The 20,149-nt window shown below is 40.7% G+C and overlaps 1 protein-coding gene across 1 annotated transcript; it reads right to left on the reverse strand.

Annotated features, from left to right (window-relative positions):
- Positions 1–223: 223 nt before the first annotated feature.
- LOC140628273 (protein BEX1-like) lies at positions 224–1,793 on the reverse strand. Its single transcript, XM_072817489.1, has 3 exons — positions 1,636–1,793; positions 1,208–1,292; positions 224–857 (listed from the first exon to the last, which is right to left on the reverse strand). Exon 3 carries the CDS (start codon positions 850–852, stop codon positions 466–468), a length of 387 nt encoding a protein of 128 aa, XP_072673590.1. The 5' UTR covers positions 853–857; positions 1,208–1,292; positions 1,636–1,793; the 3' UTR covers positions 224–465.
- Positions 1,794–20,149: the final 18,356 nt, after the last annotated feature.

A 20,149-nucleotide genomic window follows, 5' to 3' on the forward strand; every position in this document is an offset into this window, starting at 1 on the left:
ATTTCATAACCAATTATTTATTATGTGACCCTCCTACCTTCAAGGTCATTAAAAATAGTTTCCATTTCTTCTAAAACTACAGAAAATATAAAAGAAAACACATCAACTCATCTCACAAAAATGAGTCCCTGTATTAAATAAATCCTTTGGTATATTTAATTTCAGCATTTTTTCTTCATGTACTAAATACATAAATATAAGATTCGAAGTAAAAATACAGAGGTTGCTTTTTTAAAACTGCTTTATTGGTTTCACAACATATGAACATCTTTCCATGCAATAGGTAAAATTCTCCTGCTAACAAAATCTTACAGATTGGGTCAAAAACACAACATTTAACTCTAAGTAATAATAGACATACCAGAAATGAGTGACATGAAAAGGTTTACAACAAACGTATATCACGAACACGTTAAGTTTAGAAAGCAAGAGTCTCCCTATTAATTTCAGGGATAATATCAGGATTCAAGGCATAAGGCAAAACTCATCCTGATGGTCACGGTGAGGAGGGTCAGTGCTAACTGCCTGTAGACTATGACTGAACTGCTTTTCCTTCAGCTTTTGCATGAGTTGTCTCATCTCCTCCCCAATCTTTTCCATATTCTCTTCTCTCATCCTTCCCTGTGGCTCTTCAAGCCTCTGAAACACATCCCACCTATACTGCAGGATGGGCTGCCTAACACGGAACCGCCTACGATTTACTCTAGGCACACAATATTCACCAGTTTCCAAAGGGAGGGCCAAGGGCTCTCCTTTATTAGTACTTTGCTCCTTTTCATCATATTTTTTATTTTCCTGGTCAGTATTTTCCATGTTGAGATTTTTTACTGCGTGTTCCTCTTGGGACGCCATTGCTCCTAGGAGACAAAAGATAAAAGAAGGGGTTGAGTTTTTGGTGGACAGGTCAGCACCGAGGACAGAAGCCTTACTGCTCATCTTTCAGAGCCCTGGATATCAACGGTTTTTAAAAATTTCATTTTCCTACCTGAAAAGCCTTGTGCGCCCTCTAGGGGGCCTCCAGTTCGGACCCTCCCCCTTCTCTCTCTTCTCTGTCTTACCTCCCTCCAAACCCACCATTTTCCTACAGTTCCATCCCCAGGCTTCTGCAGTCACCAAAATGGAGGATGGGGGACAGGGGATGACGTAGATGGGAGGGGGTCTCAAACTCGGCTCTGCACCCGACCCCCACTCTGTCCCCCGCACCGACCTGGGCCTATCCTTGCTGTCTCCTCCTTCTCCCGATTCTCGCCGTGTGGGCGCCGCCGCGACACTTGACACCTAGGCCTGCAGTCCTGCAAAGGGCCAGCGTGGAGGGAGTGGGGGGTGTTGCGAAGCGTTTGGCGCCGACCTGCCACCACCTGGTTCCTTCCGGGTCCCGGGCCCCCCTGGCCGCCCCCTAATCCCCATCTCCGGCTCTCAACCCTAACGTCCCCCCACCCCGCCCGGGAGGTTCACTATTTTCCTGCAGGAACTGGGGGTGATTTCCAATCGCTCTTAGTTGCTCTGCTGCTCTCTGGCCGTCCCAGCACCCCCACCCCAGGGGGCCACTATGGATGTTCCCAAGAATGCCGAGGGTGGAGAAAGCTGGCCCGGACCCGCTGCGCTGATCCTAGGAGCCGGCCCCGGAGCCCTTACCTGCTCCGCTTTCCTCGGGACTGATGCCAGCCCGCCGGGCGCAGAACAGCTGGGAGCAGGTACCCAGACGGGAGTGACGACTGCACCGAAGGCTGAGTTGCTCTGCAGCTCCACGTCACGTGAGCGCCCCGCGTCACCAACGCGTTCGCTCCCCTCCCACTCCACTCCCTCTGGACGGGGCAGGGAGCTCTACTGGACCCTCATCCCCACGTCCCCTATGTACCAACTACCCCTCTGTGGGTTTGTGCACGGGGCCACGACGCTCACCGTCTTGTCAGTCACTCAGTTTTTGTACTCTCCAATCTGAGGGCCAGCTAGTGGCCTCACCGCTTAGCGGTTGGGGTTTGCCCATCTTTGGTTACCAGGGAAGGTCTGCATATCACCCTCCCCCTCTCCCCAAGGCCTTGGCATTGGCTTGGTCTTTTCAGTTTTTTCTTCTCTTCTCCCTAGTTGTGTATCTGCTTCCTAAAATTTTCTCTTTATTATTTTTTTTAAATAAGTATTGCTCAAAAAACATAATTATGAGGTTTCACTCTTATAAGACATGCTTCAACACAGGAAACTCATTTTTTATGTTCTGCATCACACAGAAAATATTTTCTCTGGGCTCCACAAAACTTCATTTTAGAACATTCTACCTTGTTTTAATATTTTGTGAAAAAAGGGGGGGGGAGGGGTGCATTGGGGGACAGGGAATCTTCCTGAACACGAACAGTGTTTTGAAAATGCTCAAAGAGAAATCCAGGTGTCAGATCTTGGTCATTCTATATAAATAATCCACTGTTTCCCCTATTTCTGAAACAAATTTTAAGATTTGTTAATAAACATTTATATTTTATTCTATGATAACATTCATTATGTATGGAAAAGTATTTGGTGACAACTGAAGCCATCTGCTGAAATTTGATGGCTATTATTGATGATTTTGAATACCTAAACAAAGGGAAGTGCTCTGAGGCAGTGGCAGGTTGAGGGATGCAGAGATAGATTGTCCCTGCCCTGACAAGAAATCGGGAAGGTGCCTGTCTTCCCAATGCCACATACAAGGGCCTTTTATTTCCTACATTCAGGCTCTTGACTGCTTAATCCAAGAATACAGATAAACAAGTGATCAAGGTAATGACCTAAGTAAATTCCTTTAGTTTTTTTATTCCCCCCCCAAAAAAAAAATTCCCACCTAGTGACTCACCTCCCAGACAGATGTGTAGGGGCAGGGCTCTGTTCTCATACCTCTTCTATACCTCTATGGTAGAGGATTCCAAGAACAGTAGAGATTTGATTGCTGTGGGGAAAGCCTCCCAAGTCGGCCTGTTCTTTCTGTTACCTTGTCCAGGTGGAAGACTCCGTGGGACATTCCTGCTATCTTTAACCTGGGTTAGGAAGTGCAGACTGCTGGGATCCTCATCCTATCCTCCCCACCTCCAGAGCACTCAGGAAGAACCAGGCCTTGCTGTAGGGTCACTATTTGCCAGTCTATACTCACCCTGGTACTCCCTCATTTATGCCAGGGTCCAAGGAACACTGACTACTGACCATCCTGAGTAAACTTGTTATTTTCAACACAGAAGTCTGTGGAACAGATATTGAAATATTATCTGTATATGTGAGAAGGTGGTAATATATTCACATTTCTATCAGGGAAAGGGGCCAAACTTCTTAGCTGATTCTCAAAGAGGCCATGATTCATCACCTCTAAAAAAGTTTTAAAATCTTAGGACTACCAGGTGGCTCAGTGCTTGAGCATCTGCCTTAGGCTCAGGGCATGATCCCGGGGTCCTAGGATGAGTCCCCCATCGGGCTCCTGCATGGAGCCTGCTTCTCCCTCTGCCTATGTCTCTGCCTTTCTTTCTGTGTCTCTCATGAACAAATAAATAAAATCATTAATTCTTTTTTAAATCTCTATATATGCTGTCTCACTCTCTTTCTAGCTCTTGACTTTCACCTTAGACCTGCTTCTTTTTCAATTGTTTTCTGCCTTAGTATCCACCCATTGGCAAACCCAGAATCTGGGCATTATCCTTGAATCCCTGATCATTGTTCCTCATGTTCAATTAATAATCACATCTGGCTAAGACTCTCATATCTTTTTAAAACAGCAGTATGGAACTATAGTTTACATACCATAAGATCTGCCAACTTAAAGTGTACACTTTAATGGTTTCTAATATACTTAAAGAAATGTACATTCCTCACCATAGTCAATTTTAAGACATTTCAGTACATCAAAAAGAAACTCAAAAAGTACACCTTCACTAATCACTCCCCATTCCACAATTCTCTTCAAGTCAAGGCACCATTAACATAATATGTCTCTATAGATTTCCCTATTCTGGATATTTCACATAAATGAAATCATACAATATGTGTTCTTTTGGGATTGACTTCTTCATTTAGCACAATGTGTTCAGAGTTCATGGCAACAAAACAATTAATCATTTGAGGAACTTCTAAATGTTTATCCAAAGTGGTTGATCATTTTAAACTTTCTTACCAGCAGTATATGAAGATTCTGTTATCTCTACATCCTCATCAACATTTGTTATTTTCTGAAAGTTTGCTTCTAGTCATATTAGTGAAGATGAAGTAGTATCTCATGATAGTTTTGATTGGCATTTCCTAGATAATTAATGATGTTGAACATCTTTTCATGTTATAGTTCTGCTCCCATTCCAATGTGTGTGTTTTGTTGCCAAACCACCAAGCAATTCTCTGGTATCACCTGAGTTAATTCAATTCTGACACTATCTATTTGGAGATAGTATCAGATTCTACAGCTTAAGGGCTCAATCCCGCAAGATTGCCCTCCACTTCAGATGCCAATAACAAGTTCAAGTTATTACCTGTGCTCCCTCCTTAGGTTTGATTAATATGTTGGACAGGCTCACAGAACTCCAGAAACCAGTTTACTCACTAGATTACTCATTTATCACAAAGTATATAAATCAATAGGCAAATGAAATACATAGTGTGAGATCTTGAACAAAGGAGCTTCTGTCACCATGGAGTTTTCAACCCTGCACAGCAGCATGTGGTTCACTAACTTGGAAACTCTCTGAATCCCATCCTTTTTGAGTTTTTATGAGGCTTCATTACACAGATATGATTGATTAAATCATTGGTTATTGAGGATTGATTCAATCTTTCCTGCACATCTCCCCTCCTTGGAAATCCAGGGAGTGGGACAGAAAGTTCCAGCCCTCCAATCATGGTTGTTTCTCCTGGCAAGCAGCCTCATATCTTTAGGGGATTTCCAAAAGTCACCTTATTAATAAACTCAGTTGTAGTTGAAAGGGACTTGTTATAAGTAACAATGACACTCATTTTAGTTTTTTGGCTCTGAAGTGACAAAAGACCAAATATTATAACAAAAGACACACTTTTATTGCTCGTATCTCTTAGGAAATTACAAAGGTTTTGGGGAGTTTTGTGGCAGAGGCACAAAACCAACCCAAGCATTATTATCAATCTTTTTCATCTTTGCAAATCTAGTAAATTAAATTAATTAATTAAATTTATTTTAAAAATAAAATATACGAAAATCTCACCTTATTTTTCATTTCATTAATATACTTGAGAATCTTTCTCCATGGTTTTTAGATATTCTTTTAGTGTGTGTAACTTGATTGTGTTTGTGTTCTTTGCTCATTGTTCTAGTGGTGTGTTTTGCATAATTTGAGTCCTTTTAGCTGAATAATGGCTGGTGAAAGAATGCAAGAACCAAAAGTTGGGGTTTGTATTAATAAAAACAAGTGACAATCTTGGATTTCTCATGGCTCCAATTGTTCATTGAATTTACAACCATTGTTTGCACACTGATTTTTCTGAATCAGGAGGAGATTGTTGCCGTGTCACAGCACATCAGGATGACAAAAGTCTGGCAACAAGAGATTATTTTTTGCAGAAGAGGAATGGACTTTATCTACATATGCCAAAGCCTTTATACTTTCTGTTCTTGCTGCCTTTGCACAAAAGTCATCCAGGTCATTTCCCTGATACTTAATTTCAGTCCTTTTCCTGTCAGCCTCAATTTTGGTCACAACAGTTTCAGAAGGTAAGAGAATAGCTGCAAGAAGGTCATTTGCTTGCTGTTTATTTTTGATTGAAGTCTCAGTGGATATAAAGGAAAGCCCTTGGTTTCTATAACATCCCCAAAACACAGATGCACAGCATCTGCCCCAAAGGCATACTGGCTGTCAATATAAATATTAATAATATGTCCTTTTGATAATTGGCATATTCTGATAAAGATATAGAGCTCTGGTTGTTAAGTTGATTTAGCTTAGGAAAGTTTAGCCTCTCAAGTAGTACGTACTGGATAGTAACAGTATAGCCTGCCTGGAAATTCTGATTTTCATTTTTACAATATGATCCATCAACAAACAAAATTACATCGGGATTAGTCAAAGAGGCATCTGGAAAATCAGGATGCAGTGTCCTAAAATTCAACATTATTACTTCCGAGTCATGGGCTTTGCCCTTGTCAGGCAAGGGTAGTAACTATAAGATTAAGAGTGTTGCAATGTTTAAGATGGAGATTAGGTGGTAAAAGCAGGAGGTTCTCATAGAAGGATAGCCTGCTTGTAGAAAACTGCTGAGTCAATTCAGAATTAAGAAGATATTGGAGAGCATGTGGAGTTTGTTAATAAATGCCATTTCTGGAGCTTGGGAAGATGGCAAAGTAGGAGGACCTAAGCTCACACCATTCCATGTTTACAACTAGGTATCACTCACAGCCAAATAAATAAACAGAAGAGCAAGCTGAAGACTGGCAGAACAAACTCCACAACTAAATGTAGAAAAGAAGCCCACATCTAAGAGGTTAGGAAGGGCAGAAACGGTGGTAGGAAGCTGCCCTCAGGAAGGAGGCAACTGCAGTCACAGGGGAAAGCACCAGGGAATACCTGGAGTTGGGGGTGGGGGTGGGTGGAAAACAAATCGCCAAACATCTGTCCTTGAAAACCAGAGGGGATGAATTCGTGAGTTTGTATAACCAGTGGAATTTGGAAACTGGAGTTTTATTTTTATTTTATTTTATTTTTTTAGTTTCTTATGAATATTTATTTTTTATTTTATTTGTATTTTTTATTGGAGTTCGATTTGCCAACATATAGTATAAGACGCATTGCTCATCCTGTCAAGTGCCCCCCTCAGTGCCCGTCATCCAGTCACCCCATTCCCCCGCCCACCTCCCCTTCCACTACCCCTTGTTCGTTTTCCAGAGTTAGGAGTCTCTTATGTTCTGTCACATCTCTGATATTTCCCACTCATTTTCTCCCTTTTCCCTTTTAATCCCTTTCACTATTTTTTATATTCCCTGTACAAGTGAAACCATATGTTTGTCCCTCTCTGATTGACTTACTTCACTCAGCATAATACCCTCCAATTCTATCCACGTTGAAGCAAATGGTGGGTATTCCTTGTTTCTGATGGCTGAGTAGTATTCCACTGGAACCTGGATTTTTAAAAGCCAGCTGACTCACCACTAGAAGAGCATGGAGGGCAAGTGATAGTTGGGTTTCAACCCTTAAAGAGACAATAGCCCTCTGAGAGGCAAGATAGGCAATTACTGGCATGAGGCACTATATGGCCTTGGGCTGTAGTGGATATTGAGGTGATTTGGGAAGAGGTTTAGTTATGTCTATCTGAACTTTTATAGGTTCTCCATTTTCTATTCTCCAATTGTTAGCCCATGAATCTTCAAACACCTGGATTAAATTAAAGATCATTTCCTGGAATTATTCCTATTCTATATCAAAGAAAGATTGTGAGAAACATAAAGATTAGGTTCAGTTTGGTCAGGAAATTCTAAAGTAAGCTCTCTGTTTGAGGCAAAATATATCAGCCTCTTCAATTTGGAAAGGAGATCTCTACCTAATACATTGACTGGAGCTGTGTCACACAGCAAAAAGAAATGTTTTTCGGTGAAGGTCCCAGAGTCGATTGCACTAATTGAGATAGAGGCTTTCTCTGAATTTTATTAGATACCTCCACTATTAGAAGTTTCTTCTCTATTCAGAGAGATTTATTGTCTTATGAGACTGGGTTTTAAAGTAGAGAGTGTAGCTCCAGTATCTACCAGACGTTGGCAAGATTTTCCATTAATCTTGATTTTAGTTTCCTCTTGGTTTTTTAAGGGACATACTGATAGCAGTGTACCAGAGAATCCTTCAGTCCTGTCAATCTTGGAAGAGATCTATATGGGGGCTCTCTTCTTAGAGGGTAGAAATGAAAGCATTTAAGTTGATGTTGAAGGATTTCCACAAAACCTTTAAGGACAACCTTTTTTTCAGTGTCCCAGTTGATTTCAAATAACACTGCTTCCTGAGTTAGTGTTTTGATGATGAACTCCTAAGAAGATGTAATGGAGGAGGTGCAGGTGTTGTTTTGAGCTTCTGGCCTTGGAGCTGTTGCAGCTATAAGGCTAATAACTTGGACTTTTATTTATAGTCTTGTTCCAACATCCATTCAAAATGCACAGCAGAGGAGCAAGATGGCGGAAGAGTAGGGTCTCCAAATCACCTGTCTCCACCAAATTACCTAGAAAACCTTCAAATTATCCTGAAAATCTATCAATTCGGCCTGAGATTTAAAGAGAGACCAGCTGGAATGCTACAGTGAGAAGAGTTCGCGCATCTATCAAGGTAGGAAGACGGGGAAAAAGAAGTAAAGAAACAAAGGCCTGCTAGAAACATCGGGGTGCAGGTGTCCCGGCGTTTCGATAGCCAAACTGTGGAAGGAGCCTCGGTGTCCAACGAAAGATGAATGGATAAAGAAGATGTGGTTTATGTATACAATGGAATATTACTCAGCTATTAGAAATGACAAATACCCACCATTTGCTTCAACGTGGATGGAACTGGAGGGTATTATGCTGAGTGAAGTAAGTCAGTCGGAGAAGGACAAACATTATATGTTCTCATTCATTTGGGGAATATAAATAATAGTGAAAGGGAAAATAAGGGAAGGGAGAAAAAATGTGTGGGAAATATCAGAAAGGGAGACAGAACGTAAAGACTGCTAACTCTGGGAAACGAACTAGGGGTGGTAGAAGGGGAGGAGGGCGGGGGGTGGGAGTGAATGGGTGACGGGCACTGGGTGTTATTCTGTATGTTAGTAAATTGAACACCAATAAAAAAAAAATAAAAATTAAAAAAAAAAAAAAAAAAAAAAAAAAAAAAAAGAAACAAAGGCCTCCAAGGGGGAGGGGCCCCGCGAGGAGCCGGGCTGAGGCCGGGGCGAGTGTCCCCAGGACAGGAGAGCCCCGTCCCGGAGAAGCAGGAGCTGCACCGACCTTCCCGGGCGGAAAGGGGCTCGCAGGGAGTTGGAGCAGGACTCCAGGAGGGCGGGGATGTCCTCGGGTTCCCTGGGACACTAACAGAGCAACTGTGCGCCCAGGAGAGTGTGCCGAGCTCCCTAAGGGCTGCAGCGCACACGGCGGGACCCGGAGCAGCTCGGGGGGCTCGGGGGCGGCTCCGCAGAGGGGGCTGCGCGGCCCCGGGAGCAGCTCGGAGGGGCTCGGGCAGAGGAAGAGGCTCCGTGCAGAGGGGCCTGCGCGGTTCCAGGAGCAGCTCGGAGGGGCTCGGGCGGCAGCTCCGCGGAGGGGGCTGCGCGGCCCGGGAGCGCGAATCCAACAGCGCAGGCTCCGGAGCACAGGGCGCCGGGACACAGCCCAGGATCCCGCCTCCCCCCGGGACAGGCAGAGGCCTGGAGGGCCCAGGACAGCAAGGACGCTCCTGCCCCAAGCTGAGCAGATCAGCGGCCCCGCCCCAGAGCCTCCAGGCCCTGCAGACGGAGTTCCTGCAGGAGCTGAATCCAGGTTTCCAGAGCTGCCCCGCCACTGGGGCTGTTCCTCCTGCGGCCTCACAGGGTAAACAACCCCCACTGAGCCCTGCATCAGGCAGGGGCACAGCAGCTCCCCCAACTGCTAACACCTGAAAATCAGCACAACAGGCCCCTCCCCCAGAACACCAGCTAGACTGACTGACAACTTCCAGGAGAAGCCAAGGACTTAAAGTACACAGAATCAGAAGATACTCCCCCGTGGTTCTTTTTTTTTTTTTTTTTTTTTTTTTTTTTGCTTTTTGATTTGTTTCCTTCCCCCACCCCCTTTTTTTCTCCTTTCTTTTTCTTTCTCTTTTTCTTTTTTTTTCGTTTTTTTTCTTCCCTTTTTTTTCTCTTTCTCTTTTCTTTCCTTCTTTCTCTCCTCTCTTTTTCTCTTTTTCCCAATACAACTTGCTTTTGGCCACTCTGCACTGAGCAAAATGACTAGAAGGAAAACCTCACCTCAAAAGAAAGAATCAGAAACAGTCCTCTCTCCCACAGAGTTACAAAATCTGGATTACAATTCAGTGTCAGAAAGCCAATTCAGAAGCACTATTATAAAGCTACTGGTGGCTCTAGAAAAAAGTATAAAGGACTCAAGAGACTTCATGACTGCAGAATTTAGAGCTAATCAGGCAGAAATTAAAAGTCAATTGAATGAGATGCAATCCAAACTAGAAGTCCTAACGACGAGGGTTAACGAGGTGGAAGAACGAGTGAGTGACATAGAAGACAAGTTGATAGCAAAGAGGGAAACTGAGGAAAAAAGAGACAAACAATTAAAAGACCATGAAGATAGATTAAGGGAAATAAACGACAGCCTGCGAAAGAAAAACCTACGTTTAATTGGGGTTCCCGAGGGCGCCGAAAGGGACAGAGGGCCAGAATATGTATTTGAACAAATTCTAGCTGAAAACTTTCCTAATCTGGGAAGGGAAACAGGCATTCAGATCCAGGAAATAGAGAGATCCCCCCCTAAAATCAATAAAAACCGTTCAACACCTCGACATTTAATAGTGAAGCTTGCAAATTCCAAAGATAAGGAGAAGATCCTTAAAGCAGCAAGAGACAAGAAATCCCTGACTTTTATGGGGAGGAGTATTAGGGTAACAGCAGACCTCTCCACAGAGACCTGGCAGGCCAGAAAGGGCTGGCAGGATATATTCAGGGTCCTAAATGAGAAGAACATGCAACCAAGAAGACTTTATCCAGCAAGGCTCTCATTCAAAATGGAAGGAGAGACAGAAGAGCTTCCAAGACAGGCAGGAACTGAAAGAATATGTGACCTCCAAACCAGCTCTGCAAGAAATTTTAAGGGGGACTCTCAAAATTCCCCTTTAAGAAGAAGTTCAATGGAACAATCCACAAAAACAAAGACTGAATAGATATCATGATGACACTAAACTCATATCTCTCAATAGTAACTCTGAATGTGAACGGGCTTAATGACCCCATCAAAAGGCGCAGGGTTTCAGACTGGATAAAAAAGCAGGACCCATCTATTTGCTGTCTACAAGAGACTCATTTTAGACAGAAGGACACCTACAGCCTGAAAATAAAAGGTTGGAGAACCATGTACCATTCGAATGGTCCTCAAAAGAAAGCAGGGGTAGCCATCCTTATATCAGATAAACTAAAATTTACCCCAAAGACTGTAGTGAGAGATGAAGAGGGACACTATGTCATACTTAAAGGATCTATTCAATAAGAGGACTTAACAATCCTCAATATATATGCTCCGAATGTGGGAGCTGCCAAATATATAAATCAATTATTAACCAAAGTGAAGAAATACTTAGATAATAATACACTTATACTTGGTGACTTCAATCTAGCTCTTTCTATACTCGATAGGTCTTCTAAGCACAACATCTCCAAAGAAATGAGAGCTTTAAATGATACACTGGACCAGATGGATTTCACAGATATCTACAGAACTTTACATCCAAACTCAACTGAATACACATTATTCTCAAGTGCACATGGAACTTTCTCCAGAATAGACCACATATTGGGTCACAAATCGGGTTTGAACCGATACCAAAAGATTGGGATTGTCCCCTGCATATTCTCAGACCATAATGCCTTGAAATTAGAGCTAAATCACAACAAGAAGTTTGGAAGGACCTCAAACACGTGGAGGTTAAGGACCATCCTGCTAAAAGATAAAAGGGTCAACCAGGAAATTAAGGAAGAATTAAAAAGATTCATGGAAACTAATGAGAATGAAGATACAACCGTTCAAAATCTTTGGGATGCAGCAAAAGCAGTCCTAAGGGGGAAATACATCGCAATACAAGCATCCATTCAAAAACTGGAAAGAACTCAAATACAAAAGCTAACCTTACACATAAAGGAGCTAGAGAAAAAACAGCAAATAGATCCTACACCCAAGAGAAGAAGGGAGTTAATAAAGATTCGAGCAGAACTCAACGAAATCGAGACCAGAAGAACTGTGGAACAGATCAACAGAACCAGGAGTTGGTTCTTTGAAAGAATTAATAAGATAGATAAACCATTAGCCAACCTTATTAAAAAGAAGAGAGAGAAGACTCAAATTAATAAAATCATGAATGAGAAAGGAGAGATCACTACCAACACCAAGGAAATACAAACGATTTTAAAAACATATTATGAACAGCTATACGCCAATAAATTAGGCAATCTAGAAGAAATGGACGCATTCCTGGAAAGCCACAAACTACCAAAACTGGAACAGGAAGAAATAGAAAACCTGAACAGGCCAATAACCAGGGAGGAAATTGAAGCAGTCATCAAACACCTCCCAAGACACAAGAGTCCAGGGCCAGATGGCTTCCCAGGGGAATTCTATCAAACTTTTAAAGAAGAAACCATACCTATTCTCCTAAAGCTGTTTGGAAAGATAGAAAGAGATGGAGTACTTCCAAATTCATTCTATGAAGCCAGCATCACCTTAATTCCAAAGCCAGACAAAGACCCCACCAAAAAGGAGAATTACAGACCAATATCCCTGATGAACATGGATGCAAAAATTCTCAACAAGATACTGGCCAATAGGATCCAACAGTACATTAAGAAAATTATTCACCATGACCAAGTAGGATTTATCCCTGGGACACAAGGCTGGTTCAACACCCGTAAAACAATCAATGTGATTCATCATATCAGCAAGAGAAAAACCAAGAACCATATGATTGTCTCATTGGATGCAGAGAAAGCATTTGACAAAATACAGCATCCATTCCTGATCAAAACTCTTCAGAGTGTAGGGATAGAGGGAACATTCCTCGACATCTTAAAAGCCATCTATGAAAAGCCCACAGCAAATATCATTCTCAATGGGGAAGCACTGGGAGCCTTTCCCCTAAGATCAGGAACAAGACAGGGATGTCCACTCTCACCACTGCTATTCAACATAGTACTGGAAGTCCTAGCCTCAGCAATCAGACAACAAAAAGACATTAAAGGCATTCAAATTGGCAAAGAAGAAGTCAAACTCTCCCTCTTCGCCGATGACATGATACTCTACATAGAAAACCCAAAAGTCTCCACCCCAACATTGCTAGAACTCATACAGCAATTCGGTAGCGTGGCAGGATACAAAATCAATGCCCAGAAGTCAGTGGCATTTCTATACACTAACAATGAGACTGAAGAAAGAGAAATTAAGGAGTCAATCCCATTTACAATTGCACCCAAAAGCAGAAGATACCTAGGAATAAACCTAACCAAAGATGTAAAGGATCTATACCCTCAAAACTATAGAACACTTCTGAAAGAAATTGAGGAAGACACAAAGAGATGGAAAAATATTCCATGCTCCTGGATTGGCAGAATTAATATTGTGAAAATGTCAATGTTACCCAGGGCAATATACACGTTTAATGCAATCCCTATCAAAATACCATGAACTTTCTTCAGAGAGTTAGAACAAATTATTTTAAGATTTGTGTGGAATCAGAAAAGACCCCGAATAGCCAGGGGAATTTTAAAAAAGAAAACCATATCTGGGGGCATCACAATGCCAGATTTCAGGTTGTACTACAAAGCTGTGGTCATCAAGACAGTGTGGTACTGGCACAAAAACAGACACATAGATCAGTGGAACAGAATAGAGAATCCAGAAGTGGACCCTGAACTTTATGGGCAACTAATATTCGATAAAGGAGGAAAGACTATCCATTGGAAGAAAGACAGTCTCTTCAATAAATGGTGCTGGGAAAATTGGACATCCACATGCAGAAGAATGAAACTAGACCACTCTCTTTCACCATACACAAAGATAAAGTCAAAATGGATGAAAGATCTAAATGTGAGACAAGATTCCATCAAAATCCTAGAGAAGAACAGAGGCAACACCCTTTTTGAACTCGGCCATAGTAACTTATTGCAAGATACATCCACGAAGGCAAAAGAAACATAAGCAAAAATGAACTATTGGAACTTCATCAAGATAAGAAGCGTTTGCACAGCAAAGGATACAGTCAACAAAACTCAAAGACAACCTACAGAATGGGAGAAGATATTTGCAAATGACATATCAGATAAAGGGCTAGTTTCCAAGATCTATAAAGAACTTATTCAACTCAACGCCAAATAAACAAACAATCCAATCATGAAATGGGCAAAAGACATGAACAGAAATCTCACAGAGGAAGACATAGACATGGCCAACATGCATATGAGAAAATGCTCTGCATCACTTGCCATCAGGGAAATACAAATCAAAACCACAATGAGATACCACCTCACACCAGTGAGAATGGGGAAAATTAACAAGGCAGGAAACAACAAATGTTGGAGAGGATGCGGAGAAAAGGGAACCCTCATACACTGTTGGTGGGAATGTGAACTGGTGCAGCCACTCTGGAAAACTGTGTGGAGGTTCCTCAAACAGTTAAAAATATACCTGCCTACGACCCAGCAATTGCACTGTTGGGGATTTACCCCAAAGATACAAATGCAATGAAACGCCCGGACACCTGCACCCCGATGTTTCTAGCAGCAATGGCCACGATAGCCAAACTGTGGAAGGAGCCTCGGTGTCCAACGAAAGATGAATGGATAAAGAAGATGTGGTTTATGTATACAATGGAATATTCCTCAGCCATTAGAAATGACAAATACCCACCATTTGCTTCAACGTGGATGGAACTGGAGGGTATTATGCTGAGTGAAGTAAGTCAGTCGGAGAAGGACAAACATTATATGTTCTCATTCATTTGGGGAATATAAATAATAGTGAAAGGGAATATAAGGGAAGGGAGAAGAAATGTGTGGGAAATATCAGAAAGGGAGACAGAACATAAAGACTCCTAACTCTGGGAAACGAACTAGGGGTGGTAGAAGGGGAGGAGGGCGGGGGGTGGGAGTGAATGGGTGACGGGCACTGGGGGTTATTCTGTATGTTAGTAAATTGAACACCAATAAAAAATAAATTAAAAAAAAAACACAAAATGCACAGCAATGACCATGAATTCAGTCAGACAAGTGGCTTTCCATATTATTTTCTGTCTCTTAACCCACTAATCTCAGAAGATAATCCATTTTCAAATAAGGCAGCTAGAGCAGGTTGGAAAACATCACTTATTGTATGGAACCCAGAATGCCATAGAAAGAGAGCTTCCAGACAAGCTTTAAAGTCTCCCACAGATTCATCTTTCTTTTGTTTGCATGTTTGAATAATAGGCCAATGATTGAAGGCAGGCATGACCTTAGGAATAGCTTTTAAAAGATGGTTTGCTATTTTACAAGCTTTTTCTGGTCCATAAGGGGACCATGTCGAAGATCAAGGATCTCAAATATCATCCTCAGAGTTTTGCCATTCTGCTTCCACATCCTTTTTTGGACTTCATCAGGTCCTACCAGTGTGTGCACAAGTTGATAAAGATCTTGCAGCCAAGGATTATAAGCTCTTATGAGGAATCTAAATTCTTCTGAAAAATTTTGAGGATACTCCCTGGGTTTAAGAAATTAACTATAGACATTAGTTAAATCTTTGACAAAGGAGTAAAAGATACATGGAGAGGATCACCTGCAGCCTCGAGTGGTTTTATTTTAAGAGTTAACTGTTTAATACTTTCTTCAAAGTAGAAGGACAATTTAGATAAAGAATTAGTATACTGTGAAAACTTAGGTAAAGGAGGATAGAGGGGAGCAGTAGGAATCATGTCAGTCTTATAGTCTTTTGTTTTAGGTACCTCTTGTGTCTTTGATTTTTCACTGGCTATTTGTAATAACATTTTCAATCAAGCTATTGATTCTGGAGGCTGAAATCTTATGGAGGCTTCTGCATACCAGTTAAAATAGGTGTCCCATTCTGTTTGATTTGGGAATACTTAATTTCAAGTGCACTTTTTAAATAATCTTTTCTAATTGGAACATTCTGCATAATGGCCATTGTAATTCTAGGTTGTCCTTATTAAGATTTTGCTATTTTTCTGTAGTATCCACAGCTTCCAGGACCAAATTTCTTAAGACATTAAATAAGCGGGTGTGCTGGAAGGTGGTGTGTTCAGTTCTTTGGAACTTGAGGATTCCATTTCTTTAGCTAAGCCTTGGGTCTCTTGGGGGCAAATTAATACCTAAGAGTGATGTGCAGCTGGGTTAGGGTTTGTACATATGAAAGTGTATCTCATTGCTTGGAAATTTTCTTGAGGTTTTCAGATAACCTAGTGTCAATCTAACTCATTCCATGATCAACATATTCTAACACGAGTCTTAGGTGATGACTGCTCTAACAGCTTTTGATTGCTCACCCATGCCCACCAATTCTATGGCCCTGGTTTCTGAGATTCTCATTTACAATAGATCTATTCTTACTTTATCTTATGTGTATATTAACAGAAACTAACAGAAACTGTGGAAATAGGACTCTGGGCACCAGCAGGAACCAAAGAGATAGAGATGGTACTGACCAAGAAAAGGCCTTAGGTATGTACCACCAGCAGTTCCCAAAGTGGAACTACCGACTGAAACAGCAGTCTCCAAACAAATGGGAACTGTGGACTAACCAAGGGCTGAGGACTTGGATTCTAGGTGGAAGCATCTGCTAGTTCAGGTTGACCTGCTAGGCTTTGAACTGAAGTGTCAATTATCTCAGGAGCTCAATGGAAAGTGAGCAGAGCTCCAAATCAAGAGGAAGTTACCCATGGTCCTCAGAAATGATGGGAAAGACAGAGAACTCAAAGAGTTTGCAGGTCTCAATGCCTATTTCTCATTGTCCCCAAAGTCTCGGAAATCTGCCTCAGATCCCATTGCTGCCACCAAAACTGTTTAAAAAAATCAACTGATTAATTTTTAGGATCTTATTGACTGTATTCATTTATTCAGGAATCAAGCAGCATTTAATTCAGCAGACAAAAAGGAGCTCTGAGGAACTATACAAAATTAAATGATTTTTAGGCAGGAGGTGGCAGGAACAAGGAAGACATACTAGCAAACACTTTCCTTTGGAGCATGGCAAGAGTATATCAGACAGATCACCTAACTAGTGCTACTTAGGTGATTCCTGATTGAGTGGCTTAAGATTAAATTTCTGAAAAATCAAAAACTGTAATTTAAGGGGCGCCTGGGTGGCTCACTTGGTTAAGCATCTGACTCTTGATTTTGGTTCAGATCATGATCTCAGAGTTGTGAGATCAAGCCCTGTGTCAGGCTCTGTGCTGAGCATGGAGCCTGCTTAATATTTTCTCTCTCCTTCTCCCTCTGCCCCTCCCCCTTCTCTCTCCTTCTCTAAATAAACAAACAAAAACAAACAAAACCTGTAATTTAAGTCTTGGTTTGAGCATATGGGGCTTAGCTAACATAAGTAACTTCATTTTGGGCCTTTTTTTTTTAAACAGTCCCCAATACTGTACTCCTCTTTTCCTTTACTCATCTTACTCCTATTTCTTTTTTCTTCATTTAATAAATATATGTAAGCAAATAATTTTTAAAAAATTTATGTATACATAAAAAATTATGTATACATAAATTTTGTATGCCCCTGTTTTGGATAAATAGTGCATATGTTACATATACTTCTCCATTTTCATATTTTACTTACTGATATTTACTAGCAATCTACTATACTAAGATAATGAAGTATTATCTATCTAATACACAGCATAATACTCTTTGTGTGGATGTTCCATAATTTTTTTCTCACTCTTCAGTTTCACCTTTCCATCTTTTTTACTTCTTTTTATCTTTTGACTCCTTTTGCCTATTTCTCCCACCCTCTACTGCCTGCCTCTGGTAACCACCAATCTGTTCTCTGCATCTAAAAGTTTGCTTCCTTGCTTCTTGCTTTCTTCTTTATTTCTTTTTAGAGTTCACATATAAGAGAGATCATACAACATTTTTCTTTCTCTGTTTGATTTATTTTACTTAGCATAATGTCTTCAAGGTCCATCCATGTGTTTGCAAACAGCATAATCCCATTTTTATGCCTGAATAATATTACATTGTGTATGTGTATTGCATGTGTATATATACACACATTTATACATGTATCCATCAATGGACACAGGTTACTTCCATGTTTTGGGTATTGTAAATAATGCTGCGATGAACATGGAGGTGCATATATCTTTTAAAGTTAATATTTTTATTTCTTTAAATAAATATCCAGAGTAGAATTGCCAGATTGTAGGGTAGTTCTATTTTTAATTTTTTGAGGAACCTCCATACTCTTTCTATACTGGCTGCACTAATTTACATTCCCATTAGCAGTGCACAATAGTTCTGTTCTCTCCATATCCTCACCAACACTTATTATTTATCATCTTTCTGATAATAGCCATTCTAACAGGCATGAGGGGATAACTCATTGTGGTTTTGGTTTCCATTTCCCTGATGATTAATAATGTTGAGCATCTTTTCATGTACCTGTTGTCCATATTTATGTCTTCTATGGAAAAATATCTATTCAGATCTGCTCATTTTATTTATTTATTTTATTTTTTAATATTTTATTTATTTATTTGACAGAGAGGGCAAGAGAACACAAGCAGGGGAGCAGCAGAGGGAGAGGGAGAAGCTGGCTCCCTGCTGATCCCAGGACCCTGGGATCATGACCTGAGCCGAAGGCAGAGGCTTAACCAACTGAGCCACCCAGGCATCCCAGATCTGCTCATTTTAAACGATATTGTTTGTTGTTTTTCTGTTGAGTTGTGTGAGTTCTTTATACATTTTGAATATTAAACTTTTGTCAGGTATATGATTTGCAAATATTTTTTTTCCATTCGTTAGGTTGCATTTTCATTTTGTTGGTGGTTTCTTTTGATGTTCAGAAGCTTTTTACCTTGATGTAGTTCCACTTGTTTATTTTTGCTTTTGTTGCTCTTGTTTTGGTGTCAGATTTTTTAAAAAGCCAAAGACCTATGTCAAAAAGCTAACCACCTGTGTTTTCTTCTAGATGTTTTATGGCCTCAGGTCCTATATTCAAGTCTTTAATCTATTTTGAGTTAATTTTTGTGTATGGTGTAAGATAGTGGTCAAGTTTCATTCTTTTGCATGTAGCTGTCCTGATTTCCTATTTTTAAATTGAATTTTTTTCTTTTTATTATTTTTGAGATATGAGAGTTTTTATATATTCTAGATAGAAATCCCTGATCATATATATAATTTGCAAATATTTCAGGCCATTGTTTGGGTTATCTTATCACCTTCTTAAATCGTGCCATTTAAAACACAATAGCTTTTAATTTCAATAAAGTCCAAATTATTTACTTTTTTCCTTTGTTGGTAATTTTTTTGTCGTCATACCTAAGAAACTTCTGCCTAACTCAAGATCACAAATACTTAATCTGTATACTTTCTTCTAAGAGTTTTGTGGTTATACTTTGACAATAGTCACATGGTTTTATTTCTGGACTTTTAATTCTATTCCATTGTTATATATCTATCTTTTTGCGAGTACTACACTGTCTTAATTGCTATTGCTTTGTAGTAAATTTTGAAATTTAGAAGTGTAAGATCTATAAATGTCTTCTGATTTATTTTTTTAAGATTTTATTTATTCATGAGAGACACAGAGTGAGAGAGAGAGAAAGAGAGAGAGAGGCAGAGAGAGAAGCAGGCTCCATGCAGGGAGCCCAACGTGGGACTCAATCCCAGGTCTCCAGGATCACAACCTGGGCCGAAGGTGGTGCTAAACCACTGAGCCACCCGGGCTGCCCTGTCTTCTGATTTTTTTTTTTAAATTTTATTTATTTATGATAGTCACAGAGAGAGAGAGAGAGGCAGAGACACAGGCAGAGGGAGAAGCAGGCTCCATGCACCGGGAGCCTGACGTGGGATTCGATCCCGCGTCTCCAGGATCGCGCCCTGGGCCAAAGGCAGGCGCCAAACCGCTGCGCCACCCAGGGATCCCTGTCTTCTGATTTTTTAAGATTGTTTTGGCTACTGTGTGTCTCATGCATTTCATTATGAATTTTAAGATATGATTGTCAGGTTTTGCAAAGAAGGTACTTGGAATTTTGATAGAGATGGTGCTAAATCTATAGAAAACATCAAAGTATATTTTTATCTAAAAAATTAAGTCTTCCAATTCATGAACATAAACCTATTTCCATTTATTAGTATTTTAAATTTCTTTCAAGTGTGTTGTAGTTTTCAAATATCAAGTCTTGCACTTTCTTAGTTAAATTTGCTCCCCAGTATTGTATTCCTTTTGGTGCTATTGTACATAAAATAGTGTTCTCAATTTCATTTTCAGATTGTTCAT

Source organism: Canis lupus, chromosome X, assembly GCF_048164855.1.
Source record: "Canis lupus baileyi chromosome X, mCanLup2.hap1, whole genome shotgun sequence".
Classification (NCBI taxonomy): Eukaryota; Metazoa; Chordata; class Mammalia; order Carnivora; family Canidae; genus Canis; species Canis lupus.

Coding starts and splice junctions, on each gene's coding strand:
- LOC140628273 (XM_072817489.1), bottom strand. CDS start 852: ATGGCGTCCCAAGAGGAACACGCAGTAAAAAATCTCAACATGGAAAAT.